This window comes from Plectropomus leopardus, chromosome 10 (assembly GCF_026936395.1).
Source record: "Plectropomus leopardus strain MGB_pleo_1.0 chromosome 10, ASM2693639v1, whole genome shotgun sequence".
NCBI lineage: Eukaryota > Metazoa > Chordata > Actinopteri > Perciformes > Serranidae > Plectropomus > Plectropomus leopardus.
In genome coordinates, this window is record NC_142185.1 from 8882239 (window position 1) to 8897866 (window position 15628).

Here is a 15628-nt window from a genome sequence, read left to right on the forward strand (position 1 = left end):
ATAGCTACCACGGTAACATCACTGATGATGAGATCCTAAGCATCGCATTCCTCTGTGAACACACACCAAGCACACACAGAGAGAGCCTCATAAGATAGAAGGCTTCACAATATTTCACCCAATTTCTCCCACAGTCATTTGACACAATCATATCAGCAATTCTAATAATCCTTCATGCTGATAATTATTCACTCTAATCTGTGATTCTTCCGCTTTCCTCTCAGTCCAACTTGCAGCATTTACCTATTTGATGCTCACTCACTCGCCAGCGGTAATGGATAATCATTGGCTAATGGCATCGAGGTTACAGTAGGGGAATGACAAATAGCTGTTTCATTCCATTTGAAGCATCTCCCTGTTTATCGGTCATTGAGACTGATGGGACCGTATTAGATGCTAATAAAGTCCACACATGACTGAAGCCATTATTAATCTTGTTGAAAGGAGTTTATATGAATAAATGTCAGACTCCATTGAGCTCTAATTTTAACTTGAAGTGGCAATGCCCGTGGACATGATTTTCTATTTGCTTGTACAGCCAGGTCTGTAATATACTTTTGGCGTTTGTGACGGTATGTGTACACTTTGTTTAAGGAGATCAAATCAGAGGAATTAGAATGTATTGGATGCATATAGAATATGTATGCACAGGCTCTGATCTTGTTCTTTATGTACATCAATTGTACTTAGTTATCAAATTCAAGTCTTTGAGACAATTTTGTTTCTCTTTGACTTAATTTTGCATCTTTTTTGGCTGTTTTGTTTCGGTTTGTAGTTATTTTCTGTCTTTTTTTTTATTTTGTGTATCTTTGTTATCATTTTGTGTCTCCTTATGGTTGTTTTCATCCAGATTTTAATGTCTCTTTACTCTTCCTTTGCATGTTCTTGTGTGTATTTGTGGTCATTTCGTATCTTTGTACCTTTGAGGCAAGTCTGTGGCTCTTTAAGGTCATTTTGCATCTTTTGTGGTTGTTTTGTGTCTCTTCATATTTTTTATATATTCATTTTTGTGTCTCACTATTGTTGTTTTTGACTCTTAATTGATTTTATGTCTGACTGAGTTAATTTTGCATCCTCTTGGGGCTTTTTCACGTCTCTTTGTAGACGTTTTCTGTTCATTTTCTATCTTGTTGAGGAAATTCTGTCTCTCTTTGAGTTATTTTTGTTTGTTTATGGTTGTTTTGTCTCTCTTTTTAGTCATTTTTTTGTCCATTTGAGGTAATTTTGTGTCTCTTTGTGGTAATTTTGTGTGTTTTTGGGATTGTTTTGTATATCTTTATTGCCATTTTGTGTGTCCTTGTGGTTGTTTTCCTTATTGTTGTAGGTTTTTTTGTCTCTCTTTTCTGTTCCTTTGCAAATTTCTCCTTGAGGTCTTTTGAGCTCTTCCTGGTCATTGTGCGTTAATTTGAGTGACATTTTGCAGATGACATTATAGAGGCCCCCTGACACTTTAGGCATTATTGGGTGCATAAAGAGTATGTGTGCACGTTTAACACCGAGGTGTTCTAAATGTAGATCATTCGCATTTCTTTATTATGAACTTTAATACCCACAGGAATTTAGATAAGTTTCGGCACAGTGAGAAATCTCCACTAAGTGAGAGGCACAGCTCTGTATCTTAAAATAAATAAATGGATACACAGCTAAATAAATATCCCTTCACACTGTGCGGGAGAAGCCGTACTTCTGTCGTCTTCAAGTAGGTCTTGTTGCCATATCCCTTAGATTTGATTTGCAGCGAACATTGACTGATATGATCCTCAACAAGCTAACCTAGTCTATCTCTACAGAGCTGAGATATAATGATGTGGGATCACACAGCTCCGCCAAAGCTACTGTGAGTCATGCAGTGTCAAAGGAGGGCAACTTAATAAGAGGGATTTTTTTTTGTTCTTTCCGAAGTCTCTCTACAAACAACTGAAATATTTATTTATATTTTTTTCTTTAATTAATGTTGCATACTTGCATACTACATTTTAATGTAGGGCAATAAAAAATTTAATGTTGTCAAGGACACTTATAAAAGCTGCTGGAAACTCAAGGGAAGTGTATTGATGTTGTGTGCAGTTTTTTGAGACCATATTTCAGTGTCTAGGTACACTTGTTTTAAAGTATTAGTTCTAGTTTCGTGTGTATGTGCATGTCGTGCAATTGCTGGGTGAGAGTGTTTGTTTGCTCATCTCCAATTTGAAAATCTACCAGCTGAGAAGTGACAATCCAACTGAGTATCTGGGATGTTGGCCAAGAGGGGGCACATTGGTTTTCGGAAGCAACCCAGGGCTGCTGGCACTGAGGATCAGTTAACTTTTTTTTCCCTTCACTGTTATCCATGCCAGGCCACAGTCTGGTTTGATGTTGATTTCTTGCCCAGTTTTTACATTTAAAAACGTCCAGGTCATTAATAGGAATAATAATGAATCACAGATTAAATTGCTGCATGAAATTAAGTCCTTTTGTCTTCATCATTACAACTAATAGTATCTAAAGTATCTATAAAGAAATCTTTGCTGTATTCCTTATGTCCAGAGGTTGCTGGGGCTCTAATATACGGAAGCCAAAAACGGCTGTTGTTCCGATTTTTTTTGCTATCTTGAGGTCATGAGTTAATTACTTCATGACCTCGGCATAGCAGCATTTTCATGAAGCAATCATGAAGTAATCAGCCTTTGTTTTCTCCAGAAGTGATGTAAATGATCCCATTATTGTGAGAAAACAAGCTTTGTTATCTCAAGATTATAGTATAACTAACCTGTGATGTGGAGAAAACAAAAGTGTATTTCTACTGATAAATGAACTTATCTTGAGATATTAGCATTTTGTTTTCTCAAAAACTAATGTAAATCAACCCAATTTAGGAGAAAACAAGCTTCATTATCTCGAAATCACAGTAAAATGATCCCATTTTGTAGAGAAAACAAAGGCAGTTTTCTCATGACATGATTATCTCGAGAAATCGGGATCCTCTTGCTTTTCTTGAAAATCTATGTAAATTAAGCTGTTAAGGAAAGGAACAAACTTTGTCATCACATGATTACAGTAAAATTATCCCATTATGTAGAAATAACAAAAGCGCTTTTCTCATGATTGGTTATCATGGTTATCATATTATCTCAAGAAATCAGGCTTTTGTTTTCTCAAGAATTAATGTAAATTAACCTGTTATTACAAGAAAACAAGCTTTGTTATCTTGTGGTCATCGTAAAATGATCAAATTTTAAATAATGGTGATACTGAGAAATCAAAAGAGTGATAAATTGTCATGTCTTCTTGAGGAAGTCACCCTCTAGTTTTCTTGAGAAGTGACAGAATTTAACCTGTTATCACGAGAAAACTTTGTAATCTCGAAGTCATGGTATAGTAAAACAGTGATGTACAGAAATAAAACCGTGGTTTTCTCGTGATAAATTTTGTTGTTAACACAACACATCTGCCTTGTAAAAAATTCATCAGTTATGAGAAAACACGCTTTGTTATCTCACATGAAGTGAAAGTAGAAATTCTCAAAGTATTACTCTGTATTTGTTTGCTTGTGTGTGTCCGGGTGTGCTTGTGTGTTTTAGTACTTGTGTGTTATTACCTGTGTAAGCAGGATGCTGTCAAACAGTAGTTGTGTCTCAGCCTGATCCTTGGTGATATCTGCGTTGGCATTCATACCAAAAATCTCCGGTGATGGGTTGAGCGGCAGAGACTTGGTGTATTCTATGTAACTGTTGTACTGTGAATGAGATGCAGAAAACAGAGGGAGAGGAGTGAAGGAAAGGACAATTTTTAACCCAACATCAGGAAACATCTCGAGTAATAACACTCATTGAAAAACAAGTCGGCTCCTTAGATTGCTGACATTTATTATAATGACTATGTAAATGTGACTTCATGAATAAAAGATGTGGTTGGAGGGGGGTGCAGCGCTGGAGAACAAAATGCCAAATAAAATGGAATGTGCCATAGATTGCACTTGTGTTAACAAATATATCAACCCTCACTGATGGTGGCTGCCTGCTGTGCCTTGTTACACACATTTTATCTCTTAATGACTTTTTAAAGGTAGCTCAACAGCAGTGCTAAGCAACTGAGTCCTGTAATATGCTTAGTTTAAAAACAAACACATTAAAGTGAGTTTCACTTTTCTGGAGTTTTTGAGGCATAGTATCTGATGAGTGCACGTTGATGGAGCTGTATTAGCTGTGCTGTACCAACAAAAGGAAAGCTGCATTGCTGGAGGATATTTAAATAAGACTTCTGATATTTATATTTAAATAACATGCTGCATAACACATCTCTGTTGCAATGAACCACATTTCAAAAAGGTCAAACTATTGAATGAATATATTGAGTAAATATAACGAAAACATAGTCACTGATGAAAAGCACATCTCTTACATAACATACCCTAGTGATGTGCAAAATAGCAGGAATATATAGGTTTATGCAGAATAAAGTATTTCTTCACTGGTAGCATGACACATATGAGGTAACTCCACTTTAAACAAATGTTTGACAGTAAAAGAAAATCTGCATTTCTTTTTTTTTGCTTTCATTGTACAAGACAGGACATAACTGAGAAAGAGGGGGTGACATGAAGCAAACGGTCATGAGCTGAAAGTGAACCCACAGCCGCTGTGGCACGGACATTTTCCTTTGCACATGGGACATCCGCACTATACACCGAACCACCAGGCACCCCGCAAATTCCCATTTCACCAAGCCTGCAGTCGTCCATTAGTCAACGTAATTGATGACGTGTAGCCCACACCAATTGGCCCTTGTCAGCCCTTTTTGGCTATTTTAATTTTTTTGTTGATTCAGCAGTTAAAGTCAAGAGGGCGTGAGATCGAAACAAACTTTTTATATAAGGTAAGACTGGTTTTCTTTGGTCTATGAGCTCTTTAGCAGAACGGTTTCATGATGGTTTGTGATGTAGTTCATTAGTGCAAGACAAATATGATTTGTTCTTTCAACATTGTATTATGCTGTGCTAACTGGCTAACTAGCATAAAGATGATTTTCTACTTTCCTTTTTTGAATGAGGATTACAAATGACTGCAGTTTGCTGGTATGAAGGGTGTTTCCTCTCACACCTGCACAGAGCGCACATGTTGGTTGACCATTATTGTAGTCTTTGGGGTGTTAATGTGCAACTTTTTAGGAGACAGGCAACATGAGGCTTGACTTTGATTGCCGCTCGTTCTTTGACGGTTTGGTGTGTCTTAGATGAAAAGATTTAAAAACAGCTTCTGAACACTGCGAGTGAGTGAATAAGTGACAAGTTTCAGCGGGTCATAAGTTACTCATAAGTCTATAAGTTACTCATAAGTCTATAAGTGCTTTTCATCTAAAATGACTTTGAACAACTCTATGTGAAATCCTGTAATAATTTTCTCTGGTAATAACGTGGGATTTACTAATTTCTGCCAATCCTATTTTTGTGCTTACAGCCAAATCTCAGCTTAAGTTGCGATTTATGAAAAAAAAAAAAAAAACAAAACTTGATGCTAAGAAGATTTTTCTTCTCTTACATCCCCCTCAGCTGGTGCGTAGTAGAGTCCGCTTGGATCAAACTTGTAGTTGGGGTCCTCAATGACCTTTGAAGTGTAGAAGATAGAGAGGATTGTGCGCAGAGTCCGTCTGTCCCAGTCATCTGTCACACGGCCTCCATAGTTGCACTCACCAGTCATGTAGCGGAGAGCATCAAACGGCACTTCCTACAACATACAAGAATACGAAGAAAAAGCCTGCATTTTAAACAGGAAACTAATGATTGATAACTAATGATAATGATTCTCATGCATTCATTTTGCATGTTATAATAGGAGGCGAGCATTAAAAAAACGCATGATTTCAATGTGTGTGTACATTCTTGTTTGTGTGTTCTACTGAATCAAGAAACCCGGCTGGCATTCACTTCACAATCTGGACTTGGACCGGACACTGGCAAAATAGGAGATGAAGGTGTGGGGTTGTGTGTGTGGGGTGGGGGGGGGGGGCATTGTGGCATTTTCTGGAGGAGGATTTCACTTACAAATTCAGTGAGCGACACTTGGATACAAGATGAAAATGTCACTCCGTTCACAAAAGATACCCTCAATAGTTTATTTCTGCCACATTCTCTCAGCTTCAGCAGAGGAACCGGGAATGGTGGAGCGTTGGAGTGCTATCTGTTTGTGGAAAAAATGTCAAGAGGATTTTTGAATATGGCTGATGAAAGCACATACTTGAGTGAAGAGGAGCCCACTTGTAAAAGCCTGAATTTCTATTATGGGCTTAGATGTTGACTATATATGTAGGAGTGGATGATGTATATACATCTGCATGTGAGAGTCAGAGCTTCACCCTGTGCCAGAGATATATAGGCACTTCATTGGCGTGGATGTTAAGCATGTAAGAAAGAACAATGCTGTGTTTGAATGCTATAAAAATCTGTGAATGTATCATAATGCTCTATTCACAGAAAAATACAGTGCATATTCGGAAACTGGGCCCTTAAACTAGCTATCAGGATTTCTGTGAAGTTGTGATGTCACAAGTACAATACATGAAGATAAAAAGTGCAGCTACAGTGCCATTACAGTCATTTTCTGGATACAGCGTTGGTGCAACGACACCAAGAGTGCAGATGTGGAAGACCAGGAAAAACTGACCAATCAGAGCAGACTGGGCTTTTCAGGAGGGGTACTTAAAGAGACAGGCGCTAAAATGAAGTGTTTCAGACAGATGGTGACTATAGGTATATTCAGGCAGACAGTATAAGAAAAATAATATGATTTTTTTTAATTAATGCATGCAAACATGTTCTAGTAGAATCCCTACATTCAAGTATGAACCTAAGGATGAGCAGAATATGAGACCTTTAAGTAACTTTATTGTGTGGAAAAGTAGGATTAAATCATTTTACTTCTTCCAACTCCTTATTGAAGTTGTGGTGGTTTCTTTTCACAGTGTTCATTTTGTCACCAACTTTTATTTCTTGACTAAATTGTAACAACAATGTAGATGCAAAAAATACTGACAGAAAAAAATCTGGGAAAGTCTCTGTTCATTATGCCCTGATGAATACAGCATCAAAATAGTAAGATCACAGAAGCCATCTGTCACACATTCCTTCCATGTTAACATTTTGTCAATTTTCAACTGTGCCAAGCTAGCTTACAATAAACATCTACTCCTCCTAGGAGATAATGAATGATATCCTCTGACTTATAAATAGACTTTAGCATATTCTGTGAATATTTAACATAATTAGATATTATCTTTGCTCCATGTAAAATAAATACATGTGATGTTTCCCCGATAATGCTAAACTGCCTTAAAGATGCAGTTTAAAGATTTTCAAAACTGCTGATTTATTAAACCAGAGTTCTACTGAGTGAAACTTGATGCAGAATTAAGCAGAAGATTAATCTTAATATAAAGTATCAAAGGTATAAATAACTTTGGCATTTGTTTTCATTTGATATCAAATAAGTACGGTAAGTCAGTGACACATTCTCAGCCCAAGTCAAAATGTAAACAAATACTGCACCCAGCCATAAGTGAAAGTTATAGCCATATCAGTTCATGGCATCCTTGCTGAATTTGTGACAGTACAGTATTCTCCCAGTTTGCAACAGCTTCTCAAGTTTGACAACTTAACCCTTTGTAACCTGGATCGATATCACTTTTCTTGTGCTCCATTCAGATGTCTCTCAAAAGTATTAAAGCTTTTGAGCCCTGAGTGAATTGGGTTGATTCTTTCAAAAACATAAAGAAAAAAGCATCAAACCATTAAATTTCAAATTAAATTTCCAAAATTACAAAAAAAAGAAAAAAAGCTAGGGAAAATTTTGAATTTTGTAAGCTTTTGTATTTGTTGGTTTGGGTTGTTTTGTGCATTTTTTTTTGTTGCCAAAATCAGGTAATTTTTGGGTCATTTCTTCCTAAGTTGCTCTTTCTTGTTTGCATATTTTTGAAAGAAATCAACCCAACTTGCCCAGGTTTCAAAGGGTTAAATAAGTTGGATAACTCACTTATTTGTGTTGTTTACTGTACTGCTCCCTGTAACTATACCTTAAAACTGGCACCTTGGTCAGTTGAATAGCTCATTTAAGAAATATAAAAATTATCCGTGATAAGAAGAGATTCTTTTTTTTTTAAATACCTACCTGGTACTGTTCAAGGAACATATGTAGCTGCTGTACAGAGATGCGGAGGTCGGTCTCATTGAACTCATATGGAATGTTCCAGCCTAAAGGTCCAAACTTCCTCCTCTCCTGGGTCAGGGCGTGGAAGAAACACAGGCCATAGAGTAGCTTCTTGAACACATCCTGAGAGGTGCAAAAGCATACATGGAATGCACAGTCTTAGATCAATAATTAGATAAATAGTGGTGGAAGTTTCATGTTTCCATAGCTTAAACAAACGCTCTGAAATGCACAGTGGGGATGAAAACAGACACAAAGGAACTTAGCACGCCCACTGATGTAGGCATGATAGATATGCACAGTAAGACACCTGGACATACACAGACACAGCACATACTGACCGGTTTGCTGCAGCTGCCAAAGAACTCCGGGTCAGAGATGGGGTCCATTAAGAAGGAGCGTGCAATGTTAGCACGGAGGCCCTTCGGAGCCTCATTGGTCATTTTCACACCATTTTGAAGCACTGCCACAGGGAAGGTGGGAGATGGGTAGCTGGTCAGCCAGAGTCTGAAGTCTGGGTGGGTAGTGTCTGGGTTCAGCTCCTGCTCACAGCGACAAAGAAAAGGTGAAAATAAAAATGTATTGGAAGACATGTATTTCCACCATTCCCATTTGGCGTATAGAAAATGTGTGTGTGTGTATGTGTGTGTGTGTGTGTGTGTGTTCTGACCTCACAGACTCTCTCCAATGTTGACATCCAGGAGGTAGCTAAGTGGCAGTTCTGAAGAACCACCCAGGTGCCCTCTTTAAGGCCAGTCTCAATCATACGCATAGCAATGGGACCCTGGCCTTGGCCCAGAGAGAGGGAAGTCAGCTTGTTACCAGTAAAGCCCTGAGGGATAGAAACAGGCGCGCACACACACTCACTTATGTTGCTGCTTTCTGACCGAGAAGGAGCCAAAATAATTTTCAGTGCTTTTAAGACCTGTGTGGGAGCCTGGGTAAATCTAGAGGATCCAATTTCCCCTTTTCATTTTGAGTTTGTACACACAGCAGGCTTCAAAGCTGTCAAATTTCCCCAGGTGTCTCTATACCTTTTCATCTCCAAACTTGAGCAATGCAGCCATGGGGTCTGAGCCGGGGGAGAGGATAAAGATGAGCGGGGCGCAGCAGTGGCTATCAACGAAGGCCTTACTCAGGTTGAAGGGTGGTGCTTCGATGAAGGGACGACCCAAACTGTCAGAAACAAATTCTTGTACCATGGGAATAACCTGGGGGACGCATGAATGGAATGATTACTGTTAACGGATATATTTCCAGAAAATTTGAACAATTTCAAAGATAACAGAGACATTTGAAGAAACTGAGACAAAACTTAATGACCTAATAATTTCCTACCATCTTTTTGAAAACATTGACTGACCTTGTCTGGTCTGAGACAACGGATCACCAGCATCCTCTGAAACTGGGTGAGCTTCTCCTGCCACTCATCAGGGAAGGGTGTCTGATGAGGGCTCTGCAGCACAACACAACCCAGACTGAATTCATAAGTTTAATTTCAGATTGGAGATCGTGCAGTAACTCTGTTGCATAAACCTAAACTCCAAAGCCAACACTTGACTGGCCTCCAATACAATCGAAGAAAAGAGCCACACAGGAGAATAACCGATACCTTTTAATGTTGGTTAGAGTGAATAAACCGCTGAGGCATGCCCCTCATCAGGTTTCAGAAAACATGCAGCTTAATGCCTTTTCGTGAACTTTTCTTAAAGAGTATGAGGGGAGTTCTGGGGTGAGGCTGCATTGTATCGAGCTGTTGCAAGATGAAGCAATGTAATTAGGCAAAAAGAGGGGCAATCTGTAATGCAAATGGGGAAGAGAGTAATTCTGGGAGATAAATAAATATGTATGAACAAGCAAAGACTGTGGAAAAGGAAACAGTGGAGGAGAAAGAGGTGGGAAAAGAGAAAAGCCAGTGGGTACTGGGTCAGAGCAATATGTTTGATTAATTCGCGGAACAAGTGTACCAGAGGAAGTGAGCAATGGTAGCAAGGAACTTCTGGAATTATTTTCCTAAGGCCGTTTGTCGAGAGACTTCTAGCTATATGTGTTGGCAGGTGCGCTGAGACGGATACACCTATTTAGAATCTCCAGGGGATTCTCTGTGCGTACAGGGGTGTGTGTGCGCATGTGCCCGTGTGCTTGATTGAACAGCTGTTCTTGCATCAAGATTGAATAAATGTGAATTCTACAACTGGAACAAACTAGATTTAATTGGATAGAAGTGTTGTGGCTGATTCTGTTGATTATTAATCAAAGATGGTGTCTGCATGTGTGTGTGTTTGTGTGTGTGACAGCAAAGAGACAGGCTTGTGTGCCCGAACATGTTTGTGTGCACCACACGTTGATTAAACAGCTGTTCCCGCATCTAGATTGCATAGATGTGACTGGCACAACAGGAACAGAAAAGATTTAATTAGATAAAACTTCATTTTTAGATTCTTTATGATTCAAAGATGGAGCGAGGGTGTGTGTGCGTGTGTGTATCATCCACACCTGACAAGCAAATTACTTTCCTCCCACTCTCTTTCTTCCCTGTGCTCTTGTCGATAATACATTTAAACTAATACAACTCAGTTAAGTCACATAAAAGGAAATAAGAAGTTGTAACTTAATTCTTAGGGAGGATTTGGATCACAAATTTAATAAATAGTTTAAGGGACTGGTTGGATTATTTGAAGGGGGGTTATAAAGTACTTTTTCACAGTCAGTGTGTTACCTACAGTAGATGGTGGTCAGTATGCCGCCAGTTTGGAGAAACAGGCAGGTGCACCATCACAGAGACTAAGCAATGCACTCCTGTAGATGGGGTCAGTAGCAAAACATATTTCAGCCACCTGAGAAAAGCCTCAACTTAAAAAAAATCAATGCCAGTTTAACTGTACACTATATTTGTACTTTGTACTTTGCTATCAAATAGCCATTTCCATCAGAGAACTGACACTGTTATATCAGCCTCTGCTCTCTTCAAAGCCATCAGGCTCCATTGACAAAAACTGTAATTTTATTTGCGCAGAACATGGGAGTTACTGGCTTACCACCGCCCCGATTGGTAAGTAAGTTTGTTTTATTGTGTGCCCTTGTTGAATCTGACCAAAGTCACACAATAACACTAACAAACTCACTGTTCAAGGCCAGCAACTCCTGTGTTCTATGAGGTAAAATTGCTCTTTTTCTCAATGGAGTCTGGAAGCTTTGAAGAGAAAGTACTTCACTTTAAATTGGGGGTGCGCTAACCACCATTTACTTTAGGCAAAACTCTGACTATGGCTAAGTACAAAATACAAACTCATTTAAAGCTTTCAAACTATCTCTTTTTAATATGGAGTAAAGACTAATATAATGGATTTTTTGTAGGATTGCAACAGCAGTTGCAAAGATTTTAACCATAACAGCTCTAAATTATGATCATGCTGTAGTGTGCATACAAGCATCCCTCCATCGTCTTGCAGTAAAATTCAGAATAAACTATAAGAACCTGTTGATAACATACAAGGCACTGCATGACCTCCCCCTACTTACATTTCCAATCTCCTTGTTCCTAATTCTACTTCTGGACCCCTCTGATGCTTAAATCTCTGCCTCCTATTCATCTCCCACTCCACAAAAAGGTGATCGTGCATTTGCTGTTTTAGCCCCCCGACCCTCTGGAAAAATCTTCCCCAGTCCGTCAGATCTGCTGAGCCCTTGGACAGTTTTAAACATCTACTAAATACCCACCATTTTAGGCATAGGGACTCCATGTGTGATGGTTTTAGTTTTGTTTGTTTTGGTCTCGTCGGTCCCTCGTTGAACTGTGTTCCGTATAATAGTTTATTGAAACTCTTAATTAATTCATTGTGTTTGTGAAGCGCTTTGTAACTACATGTTGCTATATGTGCTATATAAGTAAAGCTTTACTCACTTACTTACTTACTTACTTACTTACTTACTTACATAGGACCTGTTTGGCAGCTATAAATGCTTAAAAAACAATATTTTCATATTTGAAGAAGTAAAAATGGAGGCAGTAGTGGAAGCAGAAGTGTTTGGAAAAGTTAAAATAAAGACAACAGAAAGTTACAGCGTATCAAATTATAAATGTGTGTTATTGACATAATCTAACAAAAAAGACTGAAAAAAGAAAAGTGTGGAAAACAGTGTGTGAAGTTAAAGCATTTATACTGTACAGATTGTGCAAAAAGCCGATACCTGGTGTTAAGGGCGAGTGAAGGGCCTGTGGTGTATTTAGCTACAATGCTGTTATCTGTGGAGGGTGGGAGGGGGGGCTGCATGTGTTGTGAGCTACCCTGCTGAGCTGCAGAGTGGGCGAGGCTGGCCTGTGGTTCATGTGCCAGACCCACTGGGAAATAGGTTTAACCTTTTCACTACCCCCCCGTTCCCTTTCTCCTCCCAGCCCACACCTTCCTAACACTGTTTTGATGAGGTCACTGACCACGCTCTTGGATATTGGAGAGGAATCTCATTTTGTTTGTCGTCCAGGTTTTATGAGGAAAGTTAGGGTTAGCGTAAGAACAAATGGCTCAGCTTATTGCCAATTTATCATGATGTATCTGCTGCTTTAAAAAAACAAAACATGAAAAGTCATGCTGAAGGAAAAAAACCATTTTTTTTTAAATCTGACCTATTTATAAACTCAACTTATGTTTCCTACGTATTTTTAAATTGTCGGCTTCAATCTGATTGGGCACACTTTAACACACAAGCTGCAAAAAAGTGTTACATTTTAAATTATTTGAAATCCTAGCCAAGTAAATCAAAGCCGTGCACAACACCCATGGTGGCACTGATGTGAGGTTTGCTCTCTAATCACAGACAAATTCAAGATGAAGATCAAGCTGTTGCCAAGCAGTTTTGACTAAGATTTTGTGTGTCAGGACTTTGAATCCACAGAAGCTGTTCGTGGGCAAATCACCGGCAAAAACCCAAATATCTTTAACATTCACTCTATTGACTTTGATCCTGTAGCACCTCCAGAATCCAAATGTTCTGGTGGTCTTAGAAGCAGTAGACTGCAGCTATGTGTGGGGTTTTTTTTGTGGTCTAACATTTTTGTCTTTGCAAAATGTGATCCAGTTTAAATAGCAAACCTTTTGAACTCTTAACCATAACTACACATTCAGCTGAAAGTGAACACATTTGCAGTTTCTACAACAAGACATCAGCAGTACCAGCCATATTAATGTGCTTACCAATTACATTTGCATTTTTGGGGGGATTTATAGATTTTCCTCTCCCTTTAATTCTCTTGGAAATTTTGATTTCATGGTACCTTTCTATTTAAAAAAAATATGTGGGCATTAACCCCAATTGTCTGCTATCAGGTATTCAATCGCACCAATCTTTTTAAAGACAGCAAGGTCAGAAAACAACTAACTTTCCCACTTTGTCTTCATTATCACATATACGGCACCCACCCAAAACACCCAGTCAGCAAGATGACACTCACTGGGCTGTCGTAGACCGTCTTCCACTCATTTCGGAGGCGAGCCATGTCACGACGCAGGCCTTTGAAACGCTCCATCTCATCCAATCGGCAAATCTCATCCCAAGACTTCTTGGGGAGCCAGGTGCAGGGATTCGAGTGGGGGTTGTCAAGGCCCACACCACCGGTCAGAAGGAAACGCCACTCCCCCTCATCCACCTGTGACAATAATTACTGTTTTACATATATATGTGTGTGTATAAGTATTTACTGCAGTTGTTGATTGATTTAGGTCGTACTCTTGATGTATGTGGGCAAAGTATTAAATTCAACATATTGTGAATAAATATGCATAGTGACTGGCCTCTAAAGGTTGAAATCACAATACAGAGTGCTATTGTCAACTCCACACTGTCTGCTGTTTAATCCACACAGCTGATGTGTGTAATAGCCCGAGCTGAGCCATGCGCAGCAAAACAACACACACGAAACACAAACGCGCAGAATGAGACTTTTTGCTATTTACTGGTTACAAGCACACATTTCATTTCAGCTCAGTGTTGCCATCTCTCGCATTTTCTATGGCGCATGTTTCTTCACCCTGGGCAGTGAAGAGACAGGAGGCGATTTTTAACACTCACCACGTAAGTGAAACAAAAGCCCTGTGAACAAACGGCCAATGGAAGTAGTATATCAGTGTCACCTAATATGTGCAAAAGATAAACAGATGACTAAAACAAATACTCAACGGAACACAATCCACTCAGGTAACTCAGGCTGCACTGAAGCAACAAACACTGAGGAAACCCTCTTAAAAGGACAGAGCATTAACGTTTTGGTGATTATCTTTGAAAAAAAAAAACTTCTATGCAAATTGAAAAGACAAGATGCAGATAATTTATAGCAATCATAGAGAGGACTAGTGGTGAAAAATTGGCCATTTAGTTAGTTTGATTAGCCACAGTAAGCACTTATTAACAAACCAATCAATCAACATCACTGTTCTTGTTCTCAAACAGCACCTGTGGTTTTTAAGCGAAGAGTCTGTCTGTACATGTGTGCAGCGTGTGCATTCCTACCTGCTTGTTGTGCATGAGCAGATTGACACTGAGGCAGAAGGAAAAGAGCAGCTTGTCCTTCTCAAACAGTGAGCGACACACGTTGACGTATAGCGTGTAGGTAAAATGGTCTCTCAGGATCTGAAGTCTGAAAGACATATGCTTGCATTCATTTATCTTAAAAAAAAAACCTTAAAAAACCTCACAAACCAATTCACTCTTATGCTTTGCTACTAGTCTTACATTCCTTTAAAGTTAACAAGTCAACTAAGATCTTTCCAGTGAGAGAAAGCTTCAGGATCTTGTTTGAGTGACTTAAAGGAGCACATTTTTGGCGTGTCCATTTGTCAGCCCTGTTTACCTCTGCTCCAAGTCGTCACTCTTGTCTGAGTTGTCAATGGAGCTGATGAAGAGGTTAATGAACCAGGTGAGAGAGTACTGGTACATGGGCTCAATGTTCGCCAGGTCAGCAATGGAGAAGAACAAGATGGCTGAATGCACAGCGATGGGTGTGTAGCCCATGCGGGTCTCATCAATCTTCTGCTCCGTCACCTCGGCCACAGCCTGCTTCTCCGAGATCTCATTGGCCAGCACTTTGGAGCAGGAGAGGATCTTGACGGCCGTCTCGTCCTCCAGGATGTTGCCCTCGGAAGAGGAGAGCACCTCTAAGATTTTGTCCTCAATCTCCTTTAATTGTCTGACAAAATAGCAAAGACAATGCAACATGTCTACAGTTTCTGCTTTAAAGAGACAGACATTTTATTGGATTTGCTAAAATTATTTGACCTGAAACTGATGTGTGCTGCTGTACCTTTTGTTCTCAGCCCCCTGCAGGATGAGAGCCTGTTTCTCTTCCTCCAGGTCGGGCCTTTCACGGGCCACCACAATACCTAGCAGCTGGTCCTGGATGCCCTCCGGGGTGATCATGAAGTTCAAAAGGGTCACCTACAGCACAGAGGAAGAAATAC

General features: G+C 39.4%; 1 protein-coding gene across 1 annotated transcript in view; it reads right to left on the minus strand.

The window, feature by feature from the left end:
* dnah7 (dynein, axonemal, heavy chain 7) overlaps nucleotides 1-15628 on the minus strand; it is a 136795-nt gene that overhangs the window by 33374 nt on the left and 87793 nt on the right. The window contains exons 51-61 of the mRNA XM_088083000.1: nucleotides 15472-15605; nucleotides 15022-15357; nucleotides 14682-14808; nucleotides 13627-13821; nucleotides 9541-9633; nucleotides 9212-9388; nucleotides 8848-9009; nucleotides 8519-8719; nucleotides 8139-8300; nucleotides 5517-5702; nucleotides 3578-3715 (exon numbers count right to left, since the gene is read on the minus strand). Of these exons, the coding sequence (XP_087939126.1) occupies nucleotides 3578-3715; nucleotides 5517-5702; nucleotides 8139-8300; nucleotides 8519-8719; nucleotides 8848-9009; nucleotides 9212-9388; nucleotides 9541-9633; nucleotides 13627-13821; nucleotides 14682-14808; nucleotides 15022-15357; nucleotides 15472-15605 (1911 nt within the window). The remainder of the gene's footprint in view (nucleotides 1-3577; nucleotides 3716-5516; nucleotides 5703-8138; nucleotides 8301-8518; nucleotides 8720-8847; nucleotides 9010-9211; nucleotides 9389-9540; nucleotides 9634-13626; nucleotides 13822-14681; nucleotides 14809-15021; nucleotides 15358-15471; nucleotides 15606-15628) is intronic.